We start from the raw sequence: 24,810 nt of genomic DNA on the forward strand, positions 1-24,810 counted from the left end.
CACACACACACACACACAAGCACACACACACACGCACACATTCAGCTCCTCAGTTAAAGCCACAAACCCTCAGCTCACCACACTGACTCACTGACGAGGCTCTATCACAAGTAGAGGACTTCATCAAGTATTCAACCTTTCCACACACACACACCACAGAAACCCCAAATAAAAACCTTGGTCCAGGTCAACCGTTTGTGACTGATCTGAGTGACAAGAGTAAATAGGGGTAAAAGTATTGTACAGTCATTAAAGCAGTAAAACAAAAACAATGCAAAGCAGGCACATTTTTGACTTTAGGTCTGTATTACACAATATCTACAACATCAGACTGAAAAGGCACCTGAAACATCCAGTAAAATCAAAATCATCAAACTAAGCTAAAGGAGGGAAAAGATACACACTAAATCTGTGCTCCTGACTAAAACAAACACTCCTGACTCATGGGGACTGTTATCTCATGTTCATCACACATGACCACTATAATGGAAATGAGCAGGATGCACAAAGTGACCATGAAGATTTTAGCTGCATCTGGTGGATCTGGATCTGGAGGCTGTTGTGATGTGGCTTGATTTGTTGTAACAGCAGAAACATTGTACAGTTTGCATGTCTAGTCATCGAAATGCAGTGATCTGACAGCAAGATCATCACTTCTTCACCCAAAAAACGCAAACATACAGACTGAGTGACTGTTTCGGTAACACAGTGACACGTTTTGCTTTTCGCTGGAACAGTTAACCTTGTGCAATTATTGCTGAAACGATGACATGGCACAAAACAGGAAAATCACTTCGTCAGAACTTTCCGATCTGTGCTCAGGGTGAAGCTCTGGTGTTAAAGCTGTTCTTTTGGGAGCTGAGTTTCTTGGAGCGACTGATGTCACATTTGCATAAATTGTCAGTGCATCAAAAGTGTGCATCATCTGTTTAATTCATAAATAACATAAAGAAAGTAGTGCTTTAGCTGCAGAACTACCACTACAAAGTGGTAGTTATGCAGCTAAAAATATGAAGCATTATCTGTATTTAATGTACAGTAGACCTACAGTATGACCATACAGTAGACCTACAGTATGACCAAGTGGGAAACTTTCAAACTGTGCAATTATGCTCTTATAAGTCATATGAATGCTCCTAGGAGTGAAGTTTTAACGGCGTGCAGGGTGGGTTAAATAGGCCGTGTGCTTGGCTTGGCTCTTGCTGTCTATCAGAAGCAGCTGGTTATTCTTGTGGTGGGAAATCATCTCGTCGAGGGTGCTGAAAATCTGAGAGTGCAAGAGAACAATAAAGGGAGAGAGGTGGTTAAATAAAAAGCCTGCAGGTCTTGCAGAATCCTCTTCTCCTTCCTGCTGTGGTGGAATGTAACCAAGTACTTTTACTTGAGCACTGGACTTAAGTGCAATTCAAGGTAGTTGTACTTTAATGGAGCATTTTATGCAACCTCATACTTCTGCTTCACTACATTGTAGAAGCACGGTTTACTCCACTGCATTTGGCTGACAGTTTTAGTTACTAGTTACTTTTCAGATAACAGTTTTTCACACCCTTCCTGTCCAGTGAAAACCATGTATCTCCAAAAGATATTGATTTTGAATTAGTTTTTTTTTTTTTTTTGGATAAACTGAAGGATCAAGTGTTTTCTTAAGGGTTGAGAGAATTCTCCTACCTCTTAAGCTAAATTAACTATTTTAAAAACCCTCTAAATGCATCGTCATGAGGCTGAAAGCATATTTTCAAAGTTGATTTCTTAGAGATGCGTGGTTCTCACAGGACAGTGACACTACAAACATATGATGATCTTATAGAATATGATGCATTGTAGTTAAAATGAGCTCAATCTTAAAGATCTACGGCAATAAAATGCAGCATACACATTAATGTCTCACCCTCACCTCTTCGTTCTTCTTGCCTTCTTTTCCGAGAGCATAGACTCGTGTCTCCTCCAGGAAGCGGATGGGGATGTTGTACACCTTCTGCTGGTAGAGCACAGCGAGGGTGTACGGCTGCCTGGTGCTCTGGGCTGAGCTGTGTCGGATGAGAAAGGCGCCGTCCTGCAGCAAGGAAAAACGAAGGAAAACAGGAAAATATGAGGAAAATTGACACCAGGAATAAGAAGTAAAAAGGGATGGATAAGAAAAGTTTGGGAAGCTTTGGTGGGAGGGCCAAAAGAGAGCGGGGAAGAAAAATAAAAGTGAGGGATGGATTAAAAAGATTATAGAGAGTAAGTAGTGGGAATGGTGGTGTCTGACTCAGGTTTGGCTTTTATTTGAGTGTCAGCAAAAACATGCACATAAAGCCTCATCAAATTCCCCCATTGTCTGTGCTGCACCCCTGCCTTAAGCGTCTGTGTTTTGCTTGGTTGAAACTGTTTGGTCTACCTTGTTGACCCTCAGTAAGAGATCTTCAGCTGTCTTTCTGTTACAGTCTCCAGCAAACCATTCTTTATCCTGTAATATGACATAAATATATTAATTACAGTAAAGCAGTCCCTAGTGTTAGATTTTCCATACAGATTGATACCGTACCTCATTCCCAGATTGTTTGGTTCCCCTCATGCCACCAGAGGAGGCTTAAAGCAGATAGAAAACTTGTCAAGCACAAGTTTGGGAAGTCCATATTTGGCAACAACCAGGTGGTTAAAAAGAAGTAAAGCATGATCCATGTAATGTGTGGATTATATTAAATGAAGCATCTAAGCAGAACCCAAATGATCACAGTCATCCCTCAGGATTTAAGAAAAACTCTCTTTTTGATAACGGTGAGCTTACCCACAGGCTTAGTGTCTGCCACAGGAGGATTTGGAGGGCTGGAATAAAGACGGGAAGGCTAATATTATACACTGCATTTAATTCTGATGTGTGCACGCACTTGCAGATGGTGTTGACTGCAAAAAGAAGCTGGTAAGTCATTGCAGCTTGACTGTCTAACAAACCTCTCCACCCGTCTGTATTCTTCACCTCTTACCTGGGTTTGGCTTCCTTCAGGTTCGCAGGCAGAGGGGGCTTAACACTGGGAGTTGGTGGAGGGAGTTTGGTAGGAAACGTGCCACGTCTTGCTTCAACTGAAGAGGTAAGATATGCACTCTTTGTCATTACTGAATTAGTTTGAAAGAGTGTGGTTTGTACTGGTATTTGATCAGTTTTTAATCAGTAAAGAACATGTGGCCTTTACCTGTTTGTATCTCATTCAAGGAGGGCAAGAGTGAACTCTGAAAGGGAGGAAATAAAAGTGAGTAAGAGTGAAAACTTTCTAATTCAGCCTCTATCTTGACAGTCTTACTTTAAATGAAAACAGAGCTTAGTGTGAGGAAATGATAAGACTAAGCACTGAGATGAATAGACACTCACAGACTTAGCCCTGGGAACCGGAGGCTTCATCCTGCAGACAGACAGAATGTTCATTTTCATTGCATGTTTATTACCAGGAATTTACTGAACAACGCCATCACTATATCTGCCACATTTGCATTTTGTTGCGAAAACGCAGCAGCATCAGTGCCTGATGTTACATAGAGTATGAAGCTATGCAGACAGATTGTATCACGGGTTACATGAGGTTAGTGCACATCACCGTGCTCTGGTCAGGCAGCAGGTCAAAAGCTGCTTTGGCCCAGGTTGAAGCGCACTTACATGGGTATGGGAGAAGGTACGAGTGCTGTCATGGGAGATGGCTGCATCCTCATCAGCCCACGAGGGGCAGGAGGGCAAGCTGAGGAGCAGGGAGACAGGAAACAACACATACCACTGTTGTGCAAATTGCAGTTTAAGCAACTGTCTGATTGTCACAATTAACATCTCTGAACTAGTTTTAGTGAAGTGTGATGCAGCCTACCAGCTGTAGGTTCTAAATACAGGTCATCGTTATCTTCCTGAAACACAAAAAGACAAATATTATCATTTATTGATAATATATAGGAGCATATATATCAATGCACATCGTGAAATGTTGTAAAAGTTGGCTGACATGAGTTGTTTCATTGCACGTGTGCAGCACGGCCATTATAACCCGACACTTATCATTATTACTCTGCTTATACTCTCATGTCATTTCTTTAGCTGCATCCTCCTTGAGTAATAAGCTTTTGGTATTGTTGTTTTGTCTAAGACTTCCTGTCTCCTTTCTGCTGCACTGATTCTTTAAAAGGTTCCATCAGAGTCGTCCTGATGACGGTTTAACCATGTGCTATAAAGGGTCAATTCCTCCGTGTATGTGTCTCGGACTGAACTAACATTAAATGGTGTTTTAAGCCCTTTAGATCTACTTAAATCTACTTAGCCACTGTTCTCTAATGCTGACCTAAATTACCTAAACCAGTCTTTGAATCCTTCCCTCAACCCAAGCAAAGAGCTGCATTAAGTCTGCTCAGGCTAAAGTGCATTGGCCTTGTGGATGTGTTATGAAACAGCGGACCCCTGGGCACAGACGTGTCATAGACCCTCAGGCTGAAAAGAAGTGCTGCCTGTAGTCATTTTGTTCCTCTTTCAGTGACAGGTCTCAGGTGCAACACCTGAGACCTGCAGGAAACTGCACCTGAACTTCAGTATTTAGTTCAAACTGGAGATAATGAGAGGCTGTCTGACTCCTGTCCATAGCTTCTCTCCTCTGCACACATATTATGCACAATATTGCATAGAACTACACAAAACATTACATGAAGCCATCAAGGAAAACCTGAGATGCAGGTTGGATTTACTAAAATCTGCTGGTCTTTTTTGAATGGCTTTACTAATCTTAAAAAAATAAAAAGATAAACAGACATTGGCTTGGTGTTGGTTGACAGATAATATAGAAATATTAAATATTAAAAGAATGAAATTGGGATCAGGGTTTAAAAACATCCCTACCTTTCACTGAGCTCTGTGACCTACCTGTTCTTCATTTGGATCCAGATACACATCTGAAATGCAGAAAGAAAATACTAGCAGTGATTTGATGTGCTATCAAATGAGCCTCTGCCTGTGGTGCACGGCAACAATAAAAGCTTTTAAAGATGAGAAAGAGTTGCATGGAGTCACACACAGGTAACCAGAGACTGTGTCGCCCCTTCAGTAAATTATTCAGTTAGTTAATCCTGAGGCTTCTTATCTTATTATTAATAACATAATATTACATTATTATCCTCACAGGTGGAGGCATTGAATGCAAAAATAGTAGAGCAAAGCACATAACGGGGCAGAACTGGACAAGATCAACCACCCCCGCACTGCACATAGTGATAACTAGCAGGACTGCTGATGAATAAGCTTCACTGTGTAGCTGTGGTATACTGGTTGGTAACTAGGATTTTTCAAAGGATTATACATTTATACATAATTTGTTCTGCTTTTCCAGCTTTGCAAAATTGTCTTCTTAGCCACATTTCATGAGATTAAATGGAAAGGTCTTTTAAGCTTCTTCATTTTACTGCAAAGTGATGATTGCTTTCTTCCTTTGTAGATCACTTTGTAATCAGTTTGCTCATGAGGCACTCAAGGTGCAGCTCTCTGGCACTACACTAGGTGGCACTCTCCTCTTCATTTCAGTGCAATCTCTGCTTAACAATTCCACCACAGTTCCGATTGTATTTATTTATTCCAAACTAACAGCTGTTAGTTAGACACAATTTTTCTGTGTGTCCTGAGGGTTTTTCCCTGGGAAAGATCTACAAAACAGCAGGTGTGCAGCAACATATGGCCTCATTCATACGTCAGACGTTTGCCTTCCCCTCAGTCAACAGTCATTTTCAGGCTGGTGAATTACCTCCATGAAAGGCTTATTTGTGTTGGTGGAAGTGATTACTGCACCTTCCTCAGTGTTGGAGGCAGGGACTGGAGCAGGAGCAGAGCGGACTGGTGGAGGAGGCATCATCTTCTTTCTCCCGGGCTTCTCGTTCCTGTCGATCTCAGGTGCTGGTGGGCAGAAGGGTGTAGTTGTATCACATTGAAGAAAGGGGTTACAGAGGTGAAGAGAGGCGGCTTACGCAGTAATGAATGAGCGCAGATGAGCGACTCACGTTTTTTGGTGTTGGAGTCGTAGAAGAACTCCTCAGCCCGGTGTTGAGGTTTCTGGATGACAGAGGTGAGATTGTTGAATTAGAGCAGATCTTGAAACACATTCGGCAGATGCAGAGACACACAGACACAGACTTCCAGGACACTGAGCTGCTGTTACCATGGCTTTGCCTGGTCTGGGTGGAGGAGCAGCCTGCCTCTGTGGAACAGCAGGATTGGACGTCCTCTCTACACAAACAGCAACAGAATTTTAGGGAAGAGGTTATTTGTATATTGTCTTGTTATCTATGCTGAACAGGGCCTGTTGCCGCCCGGCCCTTTGTGCAGTAATGACTGAGTGCAGCGTTGTTACCCAGATAAACATTCTCCTCCACTTGTCGCTGTGGGACTTTCACAGCCGGACGCTCACAGGGAGGCGCTTCATACATGTCACCTTCCTCGTCATCCTGCCATTAGAATTAGCATTTTCACAAGAGGTCACTACCACATTAATACTCTAAAATGAGCAAAATAGAAAATGAAACACTTGTCACAAGCAGCATCAGGGTATCTCTCACAAAAGGAGGCAGAGCTCATGGGAATTGGAGTTACAAGGCCGTGAGATTTAGATAAAGCTGTTTAAAAATGCCACATGTAGCAGCTTTAATAACATGTGAATGTAAAAGCACACATTCAGGGACTGGTTGCCTCCCTACTTACAAACTCATCCTGTGGCCACCCTGCATTGTTGTCTGAAACAGACCGATTGGAGAAAAAAAAGACATTGATTGGCAATAAGGACGGGAGGGGTCAAAACATGTTTCCCATCATTCAAAGGTGAGGTTAAATCTCACCCGTCCTTCTGGGCGGAGCCGGAGGTCCACTGTGTCTGGCGGAGAGAGGAGAGGTAAGGTGCTGGAGTACCATTTTTATTTCATGCATAATAAATTAACAGCAAAACTGAAGACAGCACTTACAGGTTCTTCAGTTTTCCAAAGAAGCTCTGAAAAACACAGAAAGCTCAGGTAAATCTTCAGAGGTGTAACATGGACGAGTAAACTTAACCGCCTTCCCGGCAGGTAATCATTTACTTTTAGTTATCTATCAGCTTCATCATCACCTGAGTCAGTGGCTGCTTTTTCAAGAAGGTCACCATGATGGACAATAGAGCTTTATTCAGCACACAAGCACATTTACACAAATACTGTACTTAAGTTCAGTTTCATTTCAGACTTATTGATCCCAGGGGAAGTTTACAAACTCCAGTATATAAAGTAAATAGTCCACCTTTACCAGCTACAACATTAAAGTGATGTTATACATTAATGCATCAACAATTGTAATCCAATAATATAATAAACATTTTTCTGAAATGAGCCACACAGCATAATGAGTCCTTTGACTCTTGGTACTTTTAGTATATTAATGCTGATACAATTTTACTGAAGTAAAGATTTGAATGCATGACATGTGACAGAATATTTCTGCACTGTGGTATTTTTACAGAAGTAAATCTTTTTCTCACCAGTAATTTTTTTTTTTGCTCACATTCGTTTGATAAATGTTAAATAGGAGGGCAGAGTTTCAGTGCTCGCACTGTAACATATTTTGTATCTCTATGGCTTTTGATTGCTGCCTCAGTTAATTCTCAGTTAATTAAGTCAGTGCTGTTTTGAGGCAGACACGTATTATCAGTTAAAACACAGAAAAGTTAATCTGCAGGGATGCGACCAAGGTTGGCAGGAGGTGGCAGAGATAAACACTCATGTCAAGCGATATCAGGAAGTGGAGCGACAGTATCTGTTTTCCCACAGTGCCCGGCGACGTAGAGGAAGTGTTGGTGTTAAGTCAATTATTATAGCGAGGGAGGGACTGCAGAGCTTTTAGCTGCCTTTATCAGCTTTCTCTTGATAAATGAGGAGCAGCTGAGAGGTGATAAAAAGGACAAAGAGAACCACATTATTGTTCTGCTATTTATATCCTTTTCCTTACACAGTAATTCCAAAAATACCTGCACGGTAAGGCTGGGTCAGGTTACAGTGGCAGCGTTCTGCTTTGTGTCAACCAGCGTTGAGCTGCTACCTGTTTTAACTTCTGTCTGATGGGAAAGCTGTGAAACCACCTGTCGAGTCTCAGTGACAAGTGTTGCAGTGGTCCAGGAGACCGACAGGAGGAAAAAGGAAAAAGTCACGGGACCATGAAGTGAACTCTGATGCAAACAAGGACAAGACTGACTGATCATTCAAATGTTCCACTATTCAGACAATAGAAATAGTGTATCTGTCTTATCAAAAGTAATTACATTAGATACCAATAGAAAATAACCAGCTACTGTTCTATAATATTCAATGTTTCTACATTATAGAGATATTAAGATACTACATGTACAGTTTTAGTTATCAAACTAAAAAGGGTCACGAGAGACCACAGAGATTCTGTGTTAAAACCCCATCTGAGAAATATCTGGATCACTTAATATCACTTATACACAGTTATCCATGCATGGTCTAGATTTAATGTTCCCCAGACGTGTTATGCTCAGACATATTCTCACTGTCAAATGAAATACAAATGTTTCTTTTACTTGCTGGAATCTCTACAAGGACCCCTGTTTGCACGAGACAGCAGAATTAAACGAACCAACATTTAAGGACAAACTGCTCTTAGAATCAGACACGGTCGTTGTTGTTCATCTTTCCCTACATGAAACATTACAGACTGAACTCCATCACCATGTCTGACTGAACACCTTCTTATGGTCAAGTATGTAGAACTGACACTACTACAAAATGAACATACGCACATTTTTGCTTGCTAGAGTTCCAATTTGATTCAATTTTGTAATCAAGGCCCCAGTAAATCACACTGAAATATGTTTGAATAAAATCTGATAAACTAACTAACTTAGTCAACAAAGAAACTGATTTTCTGGAGGAAAAACATAAAAGAAAGTTTAACCAACCAGTTTGACCTTTCAGCTAACTTTACAGTAAAACACATTACAGGTGCCTGTAGGTGTGCAGTATCCACTTTCAGGTGATTTCAGGTGCAAACACTAGTCATCTGGGTTCTTTTTACTCTTTGCCTTCACACTCCCACACAATCACAACTTTAACAGTGTAGCTGCCATGTTATCTCTTGCCCATTCAGAACTCCATAAGAAAAAATGCTGAAATAAAAGTAACAACATGGAAGTTTTACAGCGGACACAGCTGCTGCAGCACTAACACTGCCATCGACAACACCGGCTCACTTCCTTCTCACTCCACCCAAAGTTATCAGAATGTTAAGCAAAATAAAACAATACTTTACCATTGTCATGATTTGGGGTCGAGTCGCACACCTCAAGTCATGAGGAAATGTCTTTGTTTCGGCCGTTTGGATGCAAATGGTTTAGAAGATTGAAAGTGAGCGATACAGAAAGGAGAGAGTGAAGAGCAGCTCTAACTGATCTCATTTGCATTTCCTACTTGTGTCAGACAGCCTCACCTGCTGCAGGACTGAGCTGCAGCCACCACACAGCTCAAACATGGCTCCAGATTTCCCTACTGCAACCTGCTAATGGCCATTTGATATAATTCACTGCACCTAGTAAATAACATCTCCTTCTATCTGCAATCAAAAGGAGGAATTAATTGTTAACTTTGGATACGGGCGCATGACATAAGTAAAGCAAAGTAAGCTAAATTGTGATTAAGTAGAGATACCGCATTGATACATGGTTAAAAAACACAAACTGGATGAAAAATTCAGCTTTGACCTTGAACTCTGAATGCTGTTCTTTCTAATGCATGAAATTCCATACTCTTTCTGTATTGATACCATTTAATGAGTAATCTGCAGAGAGCTGTGCTAAATGTTAAAGGCCAAAGAACAAGCACACTGTGAAAATTACTTTCACTGATTTACGGATGTTGCAGTAAGGGTTTGCAAATGCAGACAAGTTCCAGTAATGTTCCAGTATGTGAAATATGGGTGAATGTCGAAACAGAAATGTTCTAATGACACAAAACTCAGCCCTAAAAATGAATTCCACTGATATGTATAGACTGTGTCATTTAATTATCCACATGCTGAGGCTGATAAACCTTTTTTCTCACCTTAGTGATCTGTAAGCTGTCATGGTGTAATGAATTTATCAGTGCTTTAATGAAGATGATAAAATGCCACAACAAGGTCAGAAAGCATAAAAAGATTTATTCCAAATATTATTTCTTGACAAAGGAGTATGTGGCTAGGTTATAATGACGGTGACAATAAATTATTAAACTACAGTACAAGATAATAAAAACAATATAAAATACACATAAATATTAACTTTGTACAAAACATCTAAAACCCCAGTCACAGAACTAAGTAAGTTTGTTAAGGAGATCAGCTTTGCAGTCAATAAGCATTTTAAAAGTATTCCAAAGAGAACAGCCCCCAGTTATTTTCAATATAAAAGCAATTTGCAGACAATGTACATGCATATATACATGCTGGGCTCAACCCAGGTGTCTGGTGGAGAAGTGCTCTGGAAATCTGGTTAAAAAAAAAAAAATACTGAGAAAAGCTGAGATTTCATGCTTCAGCTAACAGGACACAGGTTTGTTGAATGGAGTGAGTATCTCAGAGTTTCCTGCTTCCACCTGTCCAAATCTACTCCCGTCAACAAGGCGTCAGGGAGCTAAAACTGCAAAAAAAAAACCAAGCAGAATCTGAACCAGCAGATAAGTTCTGTGTTTTGGGTGAAGGTCTGGAACTCCTCAAATGCCCCTTGCAAATGCAGATGCTGCAATAAAACTGGTTAAGACAACACAACCTCAAATCTAGACGACAGTGACGCAGTCTTTGCACAGAACTTTCAAAAATGCCTAAATTCCTATGTGACTCGCTGTACTGTGCAAACTAAATGCTAATGTTGAGTGAGGTGCTCTTTTGAAGTTAAAAGTGCTACTGACCTGAAGTCTATCACTGTGACTTCTTCTATAAACCAACGTAAAGCCTGCTGGATAGAGCAGAGGAACATACTGATATTTCCTATATTTACAGCCTGAACCTCCAGTTTGTTGGACACAAAAATCTGAAAACACAACTTTGTATACAAGAAGAGAGAGAAATCATAGATTAAGGTGGCCCAGGAGGAGGAAATAGAGATTGTCCTGTGTTTCCATCCCAGTAAGAAAGAGAAAACATGAGAACATAGAGCTGCATTGAGCCTGAAAACTCATGACTGAAGTCCCCCATGTGCGTCTCAGTAGGAGTGGTCCTGCTGGTTTAAAACCTCCTTCAGGTTGGGCTTAGATCAATAGATGAACAGAATCAGAGTCCTGTGGATCTCTGTCTGTCTTCTCAATGGTGAACATGTCTGGTGGTTTACCCACTGCGTTTATGGGTGTGGTCATCCAACAACATCTTCTTTTGGTCTCTCTTACATTAGACCGGGTTTGCTGTAATTTTGCCATTGATCCAGTCGATGTAATGGGTGACACGTGTGTAGACCCCAGGCTTATCCCTCTGCCCACACCCATCGCCCCAGCTGATCACACCCATCAGAGTCATCTTGTCATTGTTTCTGCAGACGAGCGGGCCGCCAGAGTCTCCCTGTGGGCAAAGTTCAAGAAGCAAAAAAGAAGAATTAGAAGGAGGAATGTCATCAGCATTGATTTCAGGAGGAGGTTAAGTGTTAAAATCAGGCGTTCTTACCTTGCAGGCATCGTCCAGGCCTCGGGTGTCACCTGCACACAGCATGTTGGAGGTAACTGGGCGTCCAGAGAGCACATCTGGGACACAGCGCTCTTTGGGCCACAGGCGAACGAAACCTCTCTTCACACGCTCAGAGTACTCCGCAGAAACTGTGGAGAGAGTCTTTAAATTAGCTTGCAAAATAATCAGATAAAGGATCAGTGAGTCAGACTCACTAACATTCAGCTAAACATCCTCCTGTGCAATTAAGGTTTGTGGAAAAGCTTACACTGCCCTCTGCTGGTCAATCAAGTCACTGCCACCAACTTGCTCGTGAGATAACATCTGCCACAAGAGTAAGAATGCAACAGTAGAGGATGCAATGAATTAGGTGGGGTGTTTGCTTACATTCTGTGTCTCTTCCATAGCCTGAGATCTCACACTCAGTCCAGTCAGGCAGCACCAGCCCACGTTCAGGCAGACACACAGGAAAAACCTCCGGAGAGTTTACAGCACAGATGCCAATGTCCGTCTTCAGCTTCAAGAGGGCTGCAAGTGGAAAGTGACCAGAGGAAAGTCAGGGTAATGCACCGGTGACATTTGGGATGGAGACTGAGTGACGATTTTAAGTTTTAACAAGGCTTCGCTGCCCACTTAAGGTTCCACATCATCACAGCTGAGGGAAAACGTGGCTGCTGAAGTGTCGCATTTAATTCTCATTATTCAGTTTATAGCGTCGTTTCATCTGGGTGCACCATTTTCAAACTCTATTTCAAAATTCTGTTTTCCTTTAGTTCATGAAAATCTGACGTGATGCTGCATAGTAACAGAAATATATAGAACATTATCCGCACTCACTCACCAATGTCATTGTCAAATGTTTCATTGTCAAATTTCTCATGGATCCAGTACTTCTCAACCTTGAAAATCTGCTCGCTGGTGGAATTCTGCTTCCGAAATGTTCTTCCCAAAATCACTTCCAACTTCTCTACTTTATCACTGAAAAAGACGGAGAATATGCTGTTTGTATGCCGCATGCCCACCATACTAACTTTGTACTTTCTGTGACTTTGTTTGCATGTGTGAGGGATGAGTGTCATTCTTACTTTTCCTCAAAGCAGTGTGCAGCAGACAGGACCCAGCAGGAGTCAATGAGGATGCCTCCACATCGGTGGAAGTGTTGCCTGAGACGGGCCTGGTAGACGTTAATGACTGCCTGCCACGGCTGCTCCGTGATGTCGCTCTCTCTGCCCCCAAACATGCGGAACGCCGGCCGGTTCAGGGTGTTGTCTAACCGCTGGCCACATGTTGCTGCAGACAGGACAGGTTGCAGGGTGATGGTTAAATGGTTGGTGATGGTTACGACACACCAGACACATTAGAGGAAACAGTGATTTTCATTGGATGTGAAGATGTCCTACCTCTGTTATTGTTGTTAGGGGTGGGGGCACGTGGGCCGGAAGTGGTGATGATAGATGGGCGCCTCGCTAAAAAAAGAGACGACAGGTATGGGCAGTCTGACAGGACACCACACATGACTTCTGTGCTTCATCATTGCTGCAAAATCAAACAATGATAATAAGGCAACTCACAGCATTTAGGTATGTCACACAGCTCCCAGGTCAGCAGCATGTTCTTGTAAGTGTGACACCAGGGGCCTACATCACCGTCTGGATTCCTATTGGATAAAGGAAGAAGGAATGCAATAAAAACATGAGTTATCCTGATCTCTCTGCATGCAAGGGGAACCTTTCATGTGTGTTTGTGTTATCCTAGTGTGTATCCTGGCATTGCTACCTGCAGAAGCTGTGGCTGCCCAGCCCCAGCTCCAATGCATCAGCTCTCCAAGCATTGTTAAGCTTGCGCTTGAGAGCGGGGGTGTCCCAGGGGAGACAGCGAGAGCCGCTCTTAGTGACAGATGCTGTGCCTCTGTATGACTGACCCGAGCCCAGCACACATTCTTGGTACCTATCTGCTCAAAAACACACATAGAAATAAAATGGTGAAGCCATTGCTTGTTTAAGTATTACTATTTCAGCTTATTGTTAGCTTTTAGTAAAGCTATACCTTCGGGACATTTGGGCATGGAACAAAACTCCCAGACGATCTGAGTGCCTCGATAGATGTAACACCAAGGAGAGCTGTCATGGTCAGGGTTCCTGAGGAGGGATAAGGAAGGCAGGGACCATGAGTAAACATGCATGTTCTAAACCAAAAAGACTTAAAATGCATCATCCCAACATGGTTTTGCAAAGTTAGACAGATAGTCACATCACCCACCTCTCATTCCCTACTGTATATACCGCCCTATTTCAACCTACTCTTTGTCAGATCTTCTAGGCCATCTTAGTCATAGAGTTTAAGCCTTTTTGCCTGTTTCTTGCCTGTCCTCTGGACATTTTCCTGCTTATTTATACTTAGCGTTTCAGTTAAGCAGATCACACTGGCCACATACCTGCAGAAGTTGTGATTGCCCAAGCCAAGACTGCTGGCGTCCACTTTTCTAGCTGTGAACCTCCTTCCTCTCAGAGACGTAGAGTTCCAGTTGATGCACTCTGCACCTGAATGGCTGATACTCCATGTGCCGCGGTACCCTTCACCCTGCCCCGTTACACAGCTCTCTTTGGTGTCTGTTGGAGAAGGAGACCAAGTTAAATCGGATATACTGTCATTCATTTTTAATGAGACTGATATCGCTCTAATAACTGACCTAATTCATTTATTCTGACTCTATAAAGCATATTTATTGGATCTGGAAAAACTTAAGCCATTTCAAAATATCTGGATAAATTATGAAAACATTGTTATTATTTCTTATATAAGGCATTAAAATCACAACTTGTACCCTAATGGAATTTATATTGTATTTTTCCAATTAGTGGTTTAGAACACTGACCAAACATAAACTATGATGACTGTAAATGCAATCAGATTTATTGAGTCTGGCCAATGAAACTCATTACTCTTTGGCTGAAATTACTTGGCTGCGACCACTGAGGTTTGAATAATTATCCCACTGAAAGGGTGGGGTGTCCCTAAAGCCTCAAAAAGTCACCCGCAGAAACAAAAACACTCATATCCCAGAATGTCTTTCCATGGTTTATGACCCTTTCTTCTTCCGTCCAAACCACAGGCCCATGACACCTACTGTTTGAGTCACACGGTCAGACTGTGACTTTATCTGCAGTCATTAACAAGTTTGTAGAACGTTTTAATCAGTGTTGTTATAGACACAGCTGGGTTTATTGTGGCTTTAAAGCATCGCGAGTCCAAATACTAGACATAGTGGAATAGCCAGGGTGTACCTGCTGCAGCACAGGAAGACTAGACATTAAAGTAAAGCTGAAATGACGGATTAGTTGGTTAACAGAAAATTGGATTTACTGCTTTTCTCTGTTTGAAATAATTATAAACTGAATATCTGAGATTCTGGACTGTTGGTTGGACAAAAACAAAAAACATAGACTAATGGAGGTATAATTGTGCCCTAGATGAGAGGGTTTTTGACTACTTACTGATTTCACAGTGAGTCCCACTGAAGCCTGGAGGACACTGACAAATGTAGTCTGAAGTGTACACTGCCTCCTTACAGGTTCCTCCGTTATAGCACTGAGACACGTAGCAGTCTGGAAGAGGCAGACAGAGTTAGTTAGTCAGTCTTTCATCATTCAGTTCTCCAGCACACAAACAATCTGAATAATCAGATTGTGATTGATTGGCCACGACCACCAATCTGCGGGTTTGGTCTCATGGGTCACATCTGACGTAGAAACACTGAGTAGTATTCACACGTCTGTGTTTCTGGATTATTCAGATTCTCATGTTTCATGCTAGCAAACTTCCTCATAGCCTCGCTTTTAAAATATCACGTTAGGCCGAGGGTTTCTTTCTAGAGCAGAACTGGTTTCATGCCATCACCAGTTCGGTTTTTCATTTATTGTTTCAACATTTCCTAAAGGCTTGCGCTCAAAATAACAGCGCCCCACTCGCTCCCAGTGGTATGAGCTCACAGACGGTGCACTTTGGCAGACAGCAAATGTGGTCGTAATTTGTCTGAAGGAGGGGCAGCCATGCTTCACAGAATTCGTCAATGGGGGTGAAAGTGCACACAAGGGCTTGTCTGGCACGAGTATTTCAAACAATCTCAGACTAAACGACGCCCACCCAAAAACACAGAAACCCAACAGCTTGGCATTTGGATGCACTGAAATAACAGGGATTTTGGACACGTGAGCGAGGCGAGCCAATAAAAACATAATCATCCGAGGTAATGGCAAGGACAGAGAGGTCAGTAAGGATGGGCAAGCAGAGTGATAGACAAATAAAAAAAAAGATCATATTCTTCTCATTACAAGCAAAAAAAAGATTGATTAGAAAGAGAGGAGACAGAAAGACAAATCAGCCAGTCCACATGTTTGTGTGTGTATGCGTCCATGTCACACTCACTGATGACGGGCACAACATGACAACGCTCTCGTCCCCTTAATGCACAACGGCAATACTCCACACGCTGTCCCCTCCATCGCAGCCAAGTGTCCCCAAAGCTACGCACTGCTGACGTCTGACTATCCACACAATGTACTGAGAAAACACACACACACACACAAACACACACAAACAATAAGTATACAGCCAAGATTAAGAAAACTTAATCAGTGTCACATAAAAAGCAGTTGCAAATATAAAGGTACGAAAGCAGAGAGGAAGACAAACACATAAATAACAGCAGTGGATTAAAAGAATCTGAGGATGCTGATGGTGATGATGGTGGTGTTGTTAGGCAGGACAAACAGAAGTGTGATGGGGCTCACAGGAGGTGTCAAAGGAAGGTGAAGACTTCTTGATATGAACAATCAAAAGCGTCCGTCTAGCTGGCTGCCTGTTTGGCTCACCTCGGTAAAAACGAGTCCCTCTCTTAGAGCGGAGCAGCTCCACCTGCAGCAGAAAGACATGCGTTAAACACAGAGCAGCAGTGCATGGGAACTGGTTGCATGGCGTTGGTTTTTACCCCAGACAGCCAGTGCTTTTATGTCATTTCTACAGGACCCTGTGAAAATAAACTTGCAGACTTGACGCTTGTTTCTCGCACAGTAGGCAACTCATAGCAATCAGCATTTACTGTCGCCGTCTGCAGGTTTAGTCAAACATCACTTGCTGCCATACCCAAGATTTGAGAGTGGGCTGCAGGACATGTTGTTTCAGAACCAACCAACAGTAAAAAAAAAGAAAATTTATTCTGCAAAAGATTAATGAACCACCTTTTCGTATTTAAAATGTTGCTGTCCAGCAGCTGACTCTTAATTTAAGATGTTGAAGCACTCGAGGGCACAACCAAGGAGGCGTTTTCAAACAAGTTAATGCTCAAAACTGCTTCACCACGCAGCAAAAACACAAGTGCAAATACATTAGACAGATTAACTGTTTTCCCTGACGGATTACAAACCACAAGAGATTTGAAATGGATTATAGTAAGCCCTTGTTAAGGATGCAGGATTTGTAGTTAATGTGCTGAAATGTGCAAAACCACTTGTTGTTCCTCACATGATAAGCGCGTAGTACTTACATTGTCCGCTAGGTAGCAGCAGAGAACAGAGAGGAGTACTAGGGGACCAAGTGCTCTGGTCATGGCTACTGGAGTGGTCTTCAACTCAAAGGGTCTGCAATTAGAATAGAAATACATATTAGAAAGACTTGACAGATTTCACAAGCTAATAGAGTTTTAAATGGTCATGTGTAGGAAACACACACACAAGCGTAATGAAAACATTGGCCACAGCGTAAAACCCTCAACTGACAGAGACAATTCACTTCTATTCAGTGAGGCGAGTGAGTGACTGAGCCTGGATTTTATTGTTGCATGTCTGTCTGTGTAAATCTGTTGTCATGAATTTGACATTTTTATTGAGCCAACAATTGCAGGAAGACGATCGACACTGCTCACTCATCTCCCGACTGTACTGTTTCTCTGTCCACCTTCCTTCCTTCATCCCAACGCCCACCATTGAGGGAGCCCACTGGGGAGGAAAGGGTGGGCAAGGTGGGGTGCTTGTGGGAATTGAGGTCATTTCTAGTTTCTTGAAGTTTATGTTGTCTTCTCACTCAAACAGGAAGTTTTATAGGATGGTCTGATAGGAGAATGAACTCTACAAAGTTGTGCTGTAAATGTCATTGTCAATTCATTTCCCCTCTATCACTATTCATCTATAACTTCCCCACTGGGAATTAACAGGAAGCAGATTATCTTCACTTTATGCAAAAAATAGACGCCGACCACTGCATCAAACAACACAATCTGGACATCCCTGGAGCGATGAAAGGCAGCACGCACAGCAGAGAGTTTCTGCGCCGTACTGACAGCATTCCTTTAACGACGGAGCAAAGCAGCAGCTGCAGGAGGATGAAGTGGCTTTGGACTTAAAAGAGAACTATGGGAAAGCAGAAAAGAAAGCCTAGAGCAAGAAAACACTCATATTTCCCTTTTAAACTTAGGGAAAAAAATTCTGATATCAGACTTGTTCCTCTTTTATGGTTTAAAGCACATTATGCAGAAAAGAAGTATAGAGAAGAGCAGCTGTTGCTCCTCAGTCAAGTGTGAGTAAACATGAGTCACAAAATGAAGGAGGGGGTAAGTGAACAAAGTACAAGAGAGGAAAATGGGAAAGAGAAGAAAAAGAAAGTTGCATATCGTGAAAACTTTCAAGTGGCCTTAAAAATAACCAGAAGACATTTCTTCTACAGACACATACATGCAAAGACCCAGACGTACAGCGAGAAGCACGTGCATACACGCCTGCACGTCTTTATGCTCTCCTCTCTCCTCTTCGGCTGGTTCTCCACTGACTCACCTTCTGCGGTCGACCGAGCTAATAGAAAACACCAGTGCGTTTTGATATATCAGTGAGGTAAAACAGCTACGCTGGCAACCACGCAGACACACACAAACATACCCTCCCTCACACACATACACAAAGTGCTCAGGAACGTGGAGCTAATCAACACTCCAACACACAAGGGTTTATGGTTGGTTCTGCTATTGTTCATTGGGACAAAGACTCCCTGCCAGGATCTGACTTTTAAAGCACAGAGACATGCATTCACACACTCACCGTTAAGAGGACGGGTCCCTTGAAAGCTATCCTTGCCTCAAACAAGTGAACACCCTGTTGACCTGCGCTTTTACCCCCCAACTGAGCCTCACTGACAACAACACACTAGTTTCCTTTTTGTTTCCTTTGTGCAGCTGTTCAGCTCCGTCCCCTCGCCCCAGCACTGTCAGCTAAAAACATGTGTTTCCTGCTACAACACTGTCAGCGCAGGCCCCATGCATTTCGGAAGTGTGTGTACATATCAACGCATGCACGCACAAAAACACGCGCCAGCATGCACACATCAGGCATGAACATATGTGTATCCCACCCTTTTTTAAAGTCTGTGGTATCTGGCATGCAGAGGCCCTGTTTGGGCGCCATCAGCACTGCTCCTGTGACCATCCCACAATGCAAGTGGCCTGAGTTTTAGCTGCTGTTCTGGTCTGTCTTACAACCATTCATTATGTATGTAATGCATAAGAACAGACACAGACACCAAAAACAAACACATACTTGAAAAAGTCTCATTTAGGATATTTAGGATACAAACAAAAACTGTGGCTGCTCTTTTAGTTTAATTGAATGGAACTAACGTCCTAGAGGTGCTCACCTCTTAAGAAAGTTGTGTTTTTTGTGTTACATGCATCTATATGATTCTGAAAATCTCTTATCAGCTTAGAAAATAGATTAATTGCAAACAGGATAACTCAGGCTGCTTGAAAATGAAGACATACATTACGTGGATTTAGGTTTGTTCAGGATCATTTCTGTTAGAAACTAGTTTTATCAGAATTTGAAGGTGTCAAATAGATGTGACAGCTCAATACCGAACCGTAATCTAACCAATCAGTGCTATTATGTATCACTGATTAGTGTAATTCAGGTTTAAGTCAAACTATGTCACTAACCTTTCTGACCTTGATTGGTAATAGTTTATAAGAGCATCATAACCAATAAATAGCAGCAGTCACTTTACAGCCTCTTCTCCCATTAAGGAAAGTGGGACACAATCAAACTTTGATGCACACATACTTGGATCACCATAAAAACACATCAGGAGGGGTTACAACCAATAACGATAGTTCATTTTGCTCATAAGAACCAGAGCTATTGATATGGTGACTAATACAGCAATCGGCTCACGTGCAAGCCTCTATTAAAAAGCAAGGAGGGCACCATCGCCAACTAGCACTCATAGGGTTAAGGCATTTGTCTGTTACACCCAATCAGTTAATAGTTGAAACATGTACAACCAAGTATGCAGCCTGAGGAGAGTGTGGTTCCCCTAGTAGGTCAAATATGAACGGAAGAAATGAAAACATCTTTGGAGCAGCAGCAGCCAGACTGTGAGTCAGCCGCGGCTTCACAACAGCGGTTTTAGGATGCCCCACATTAGTCGAGCAAACACTTGCAACATATGATAAGACAGACACACATTAAAAGTCTCTCTCTCTCTCTCTCACACACACACACACAAAGCTGATTGCAAATGTCATTCACTCCCTCTAAGTGTGCAGTTTCAGTGCATTTCAAGGAACTGGTCTTAAGTGCTGACCACATACTTTGACATCTTCACTGGACCATTAACGAGGATGTGTAACGATGATGCTGCACTGAGGTAGTAGAGGTGAGACATTCTTGTCTTCCAGTAACAAGACCAAAATGTCTAAAACGGTGAGAATGGTTAAACAGCGTGCAGGGAACATAGTTGCATCTGCCCGTGAGGTTCACTTTAAAGCATCTGAGGTCAGTTTTCCTCTCTCTCATCTGCAAATGTCAGAGCTGATAATTACTAAAGGACTCAGAGTGGGTGGACTGCCCACACACACTGGCACTCAGGAGAGGAAGTGGCAGAGGAAACACCTTTACAGTGAGCACTGAAGCATGTTTATAGTGTGATTTTCTTTGGCCCTGAAGATGGTTTCTCAACAGTATTTCTTGGAGAGCTTAACATTTGTGGATCGTAAATACCATTCTCCTGTCACAGCAGGCTGGCAGCGTCCTTTTCCGGTAAATCTGAACCTCACAACATGTGTTTGAACTGGTTTGACCCACTGGGATTCGATCTTTTACAATAGCCTCGGCTGAGGCCTTGTTCCTTCAGTTGGGAGGTTTGCATGTGTCTAGTATGTTTGCTAATGATGTGTTATGGCATGCAATATCATGCCGGTAAGCTTCTTAGCCAGCATTATGAATTCTTTACTCAGGAGTTTTCAGTCAAGCTTCAATAAACCAGCTGTGATCCCTCTCTGTAAAGTCCCCAAGAACAGAGGGCTGCATTGTTGTCTCACAGCTTCCCTCCATGAAGAGAAGCTTTGAACTCCTTATCAGAAAGACACACAGGCCCGCGGCCAAAAGAAGCAGGTAGAAAGAGCAGGTGTTGACATTAGAAATGAGTTGAAACTGAGGAGATAATGGTGAGAAAGCTACGTGGAAGGAGATGATAGGATGGAAAGGGGGGAGAGAAAGGGGGAGAAGGGCAAAAAGAAGGAGAGGAGGGAGATGAAATTAAATCCTGGAGGTCAGCAGAAAGACAGTGAGTAGTCTTGAGTCATCCCAGCTTCCAGGACTGTTCAGAGAGAGATGAAGGAAGAGACACAGATAGAGGCATTGATGGCTTTATAACCAGTATCAAGCTCATTAGATGAAGATACAGTCCAAAAATGTAGTCAGAGAGGAAGAGCAGCGGTGTGAAAGAGGGCGTTTGTCTTCAAGATTCAAGTAAAGGCTGCAGCTCAGTGTTGAATTACTGACTCTTGAGGGATTCAGCGTCATCCTCTGCTCATTGTTCCCACAGTCTAATCCAGCACCATCCCCTGTCTGACCTACTCCTCACTTAGAGCTTTAAGACCCAACCCGCTGATCCTGTGAGTCACAAACATCAGGCACAAACATAGCTGACCGCCACACTGCCGGGAATGCAGATAATGGATGCAAACTCAACATGCAACAGTTCAGAGTATCAGTATGACGGAGAGTTTCAGCGCCGATGGATGCCAGGGAGGAGAACTCCCAAAGGTCCACCTCAGACGCAGATCCAGCTCATTAGACTGATAAGAGGGCTGCATGACGGCGCTCATGTGCAGGATCTGGCTCAGAGTGGTACGCAGATACACTCGTGCACACAGAGGAAACACAGTATCAAAGCAGGGATGTTCCTCGATAACAAGCACAGCAGCAAAGCACAATATCAACACGTTCCTGTAATGTCTGTAACATTGTGATTTTCTTTTTTTTTTTTTTTGGTGTTGCAAAAACATTCAAAGTGACCTTGATGACGCAAAGTACTGATCTCTGAGACGCGTCTGAGGATGGAGGGTGTGTGAGGGTATTTGTGTGGCCGTCTTCCCGGCAGATTGAACAGCTGGATGTGCATGGAGAGAGCTGCTGAAGTCAGAGTGAGAAAGTGCTGGGATGCCAAAAGAATGAGCAACCACATGGTCATCCAGAAATCACAGTTTCAGCTCTACACACAGTTAATGTGAAGCCAGATGAGTTCATATCACCATAATTCTCCATAGAAACTGTGTGCCTTGAGTCAACTGTTGCGCTGTCACCCAGAGTTGCAGGTTACTTTACAGTAGCACTATATTTCACTTCACATGAGATTTTACTTATTTTTAATAATTAGCGTTAAAAACTCTGATTATCTAATCATTTAAGATTCACCTGTAAGACTTTGCACAAAAACAGTGGATATTGCCCAGCCATATTAGTTGATTTAATCAACTTAAAGACTACTGGCTGAAATATTTCAATTACTTGTTATCAAATGCAAATGAGACAGATGTAACAGATGCATGCTAAATGTTTAAGTATCATCATCTAAGCCTGGCCAATGAGCTCCACATCTTCAGATAACAATGATGTTAAAATGTCACACTTTAGATTAAACCGCAGGAAGAACACAAGGGAGTAGAGAATAAGCCGATGCACCGTCTGCACCGATCTGTCTTTCCTCATCTGCGCACAGCAAATACGATGAAAAAAGCAGCTCTTACCGACTTAAAAAGCGTCTGGATCGCAGACTTCTTCGCGTCTCTGCAGCAATACTGTGATCGTCCTTCGGATTTGTCGCTCGGACTGAGCCGGTTAACCCTCTGCTCCAAGTTTTTATCGGAGCTCCCCGGTCCTGCCGGTGCGCGCAGGGGGAGGGCTGCTGTGACCTCAGCGGGGAAACGCGGCCGGCCGGACGGATGATGATGCAGCCTGCTGGGCGGTGCCGATACCGACGGGACTGTCCCAGTGATGCAGGAGGGCAATGGGCCGAATCACACTCTTCACTTGAAAGGATCTATTTTATCGGGAAATTTTCAGCTATCGTTGTACATTAATAGAAAGAAGAATAAATAAACAAAAGCTTCAGAAAACAGGCCTGTGGGAGAGTTTTCAGCTTTTCTCACATGTTACTTTGACCTTTTTCGAGATATTTTGTCCCATTTTGACAAACAACTGTGAAATCATGAAAGTGAAACAAATATTAGGCCTATATCCACATTTAGTTATTTTGTAACAGAAGAGAGAAAATCAAACAAACATTTTTGTGAAGAATAATGTTGATAGATAAGATAAGATAAGATGAACTTTACTGATCCCTCAAAGTGTCAAGCACCAAAAAGAAGGACCAAAACAGATGAACAGTATATATATATATATATATATATATATATATATATATATATATATATATATATATAGTATATATGTGTGTGGAGCATATATATAGTGTAGTGTGTGTGGAGCATATATATATATATATATATAGCCTACGCACACACACACACACACACACACAGTACTATATATAATCATATACTATATACAATAGTAACTATTTTAACTACTACTTTTAAACTGATTCTGGTAACTGTGGAGTGACACAAATACTGGCATACTATTGATTTTTCACACCATCACTGACCTCAGGCAGGCTGATGGGTAGTGGGTGACACCGTATCTGTGCGGTTAACCAGCCGGCACCAGGAGTCATTTGTTACAGCCACTATCCTCTTCATTCAAACCATCCCTTCCTCAGGAAATCAGTCACTTAGTCTCAAGAATAGCTCCATCTTTTCTTAGTACCAAGAGAGATTTTAATAGCAGTGGATAATTCATGTTCATTGTTTTTACTGTCTGTTAACTCCACATTAAACAGTTGAGAACATGGTGCTCGAGGTTGTTATGGGCGGGGGTAGTTAGTTTGGCGTCTGTCCTCCTTGGTTTCCATCTGTGTTGTATTAGAGCGCACTCCCACTTCTTGATGACGAAAATCATACACACACACACACACACACACATGCACCACATCAGGTTCGTCCAAGACAGCCAGCAGCCTTATCTCTATGAGTTATGCTCTATTACTTTAGTACACAGCGTCAAATTCATTGAATACAACTAATCATTTACTCCATGTCTCCTCCCTTGTGTTGAGCAATTAAAAAAGTATTTCAATTGTCCCTAATTTGACTACCCATTATTTACATTATGCAATGAATGGCAATGAAAGTCAATTTTGTGGAAGAATTGCAGAAACTAGACAAACCGCTGTTTTAAACATTTTTGTTTACTGTCTTAATGTGTGGGTGACTGTTTTCGCGATTCCTTGGAATCAGACTCTCCATAAACCACAAACAGAGTGTTGAGCGCCACGTATAATGAATGTAGGCAACAAGAATATGTGAAGTTTGAGCAGAGACACAACTCAGATATGACAATAGAACTTCACATATAGTAAAAAACAAGGCTAAGTTTATATTTTAGTATATGGTACATATTTTAAATCAGTATACCAGTGATATGTATGTATATAACATATAATATATATATAATGACAAGAGTGTTTATAACAACAAGTATCACAGGTGAATGTTTAGTCCCAATGGGACGTACAGTGATTAATCGCATAAACATTATAGCTTGGAATCCAGAAAAATGCAAATGAAAAGAGTAAACACATTAACAATTAAGCCCAACATCTACAACATCCAGCCACATGTGGCCGCTGGGTTTGCATACGGCAGAGGGAAAGAACAAGCCTGGCTCTGTCCAAACGAAGCAAAACCCTCTTCCCTGCACCTCAGCTCA

At 42.2% G+C, this 24,810-nt stretch overlaps 2 protein-coding genes across 5 annotated transcripts; both read right to left on the bottom strand.

The window, feature by feature from the left end:
• Positions 1 to 225: 225 nt before the first annotated feature.
• On the bottom strand, positions 226 to 9,419 carry si:dkeyp-117b11.1 (B-cell linker protein). The gene is made up of 19 exons (XM_041937581.1): positions 9,284 to 9,419; positions 6,949 to 6,974; positions 6,826 to 6,860; positions 6,692 to 6,723; positions 6,345 to 6,438; positions 6,153 to 6,220; positions 5,995 to 6,046; positions 5,786 to 5,890; positions 4,871 to 4,899; positions 3,834 to 3,870; positions 3,632 to 3,710; positions 3,350 to 3,380; positions 3,174 to 3,210; positions 2,967 to 3,063; positions 2,771 to 2,808; positions 2,528 to 2,571; positions 2,381 to 2,449; positions 1,895 to 2,053; positions 226 to 1,267 (listed from the first exon to the last, which is right to left on the bottom strand). Exons 1-19 carry the CDS (start codon positions 9,290 to 9,292, stop codon positions 1,151 to 1,153), a joined length of 1,158 nt encoding a protein of 385 aa, XP_041793515.1. The 5' UTR covers positions 9,293 to 9,419; the 3' UTR covers positions 226 to 1,150.
• Positions 9,420 to 10,148: 729 nt separating this feature from the next.
• Positions 10,149 to 22,865, bottom strand: plat (plasminogen activator, tissue). 4 transcript variants are annotated; one of them, XM_041937292.1, is made up of 15 exons: positions 22,728 to 22,865; positions 17,202 to 17,295; positions 16,531 to 16,573; positions 16,085 to 16,219; positions 15,154 to 15,264; positions 14,094 to 14,268; positions 13,706 to 13,797; positions 13,436 to 13,610; positions 13,231 to 13,316; positions 13,060 to 13,125; positions 12,745 to 12,949; positions 12,501 to 12,637; positions 12,047 to 12,187; positions 11,660 to 11,808; positions 10,149 to 11,557 (listed from the first exon to the last, which is right to left on the bottom strand). In XM_041937292.1, exons 2-15 carry the CDS (start codon positions 17,262 to 17,264, stop codon positions 11,390 to 11,392), a joined length of 1,746 nt encoding a protein of 581 aa, XP_041793226.1. In that variant the 5' UTR covers positions 17,265 to 17,295; positions 22,728 to 22,865; the 3' UTR covers positions 10,149 to 11,389. The 4 variants fall into 4 exon arrangements, with proteins under 4 accessions (XP_041793226.1, XP_041793224.1, XP_041793225.1 ...); XM_041937290.1 differs by having other exon boundaries at positions 16,450 to 16,573; XM_041937291.1 differs by lacking the exon at positions 22,728 to 22,865 and adding an exon at positions 18,745 to 18,858 and having other exon boundaries at positions 16,450 to 16,573.
• Between the last annotated feature and the right edge of the window lie 1,945 nt (positions 22,866 to 24,810).

This window comes from Chelmon rostratus, chromosome 5, assembly GCF_017976325.1.
Source record: "Chelmon rostratus isolate fCheRos1 chromosome 5, fCheRos1.pri, whole genome shotgun sequence".
NCBI lineage: Eukaryota > Metazoa > Chordata > Actinopteri > Chaetodontiformes > Chaetodontidae > Chelmon > Chelmon rostratus.

Excerpts from the sequence above, each read along its gene's own strand:
- si:dkeyp-117b11.1 (XM_041937581.1), bottom strand. Across the intron at positions 6,221-6,344 it reads GGAGGAGAATGTTTATCTGG|AGAGGACGTCCAATCCTGCT; the intron begins GTAACAACGCTG and ends CTGTTTGTGTAG. Across the intron at positions 2,054-2,380 it reads TCTTACTGAGGGTCAACAAG|GACGGCGCCTTTCTCATCCG; the intron begins GTAGACCAAACA and ends TCCTTGCTGCAG.
- plat (XM_041937290.1), bottom strand. The coding sequence starts at position 17,264 with ATGACCAGAGCACTTGGTCCCCTAGTACTCCTCTCTGTTCTCTGCTGC. Across the intron at positions 15,265-16,084 it reads TCATGTTGTGCCCGTCATCA|ACTGCTACGTGTCTCAGTGC; the intron begins GTGAGTGTGACA and ends TGCCTCTTCCAG. Across the intron at positions 14,269-15,153 it reads TGGGACTCACTGTGAAATCA|ACACCAAAGAGAGCTGTGTA; the intron begins GTAAGTAGTCAA and ends CTTCTCCAACAG.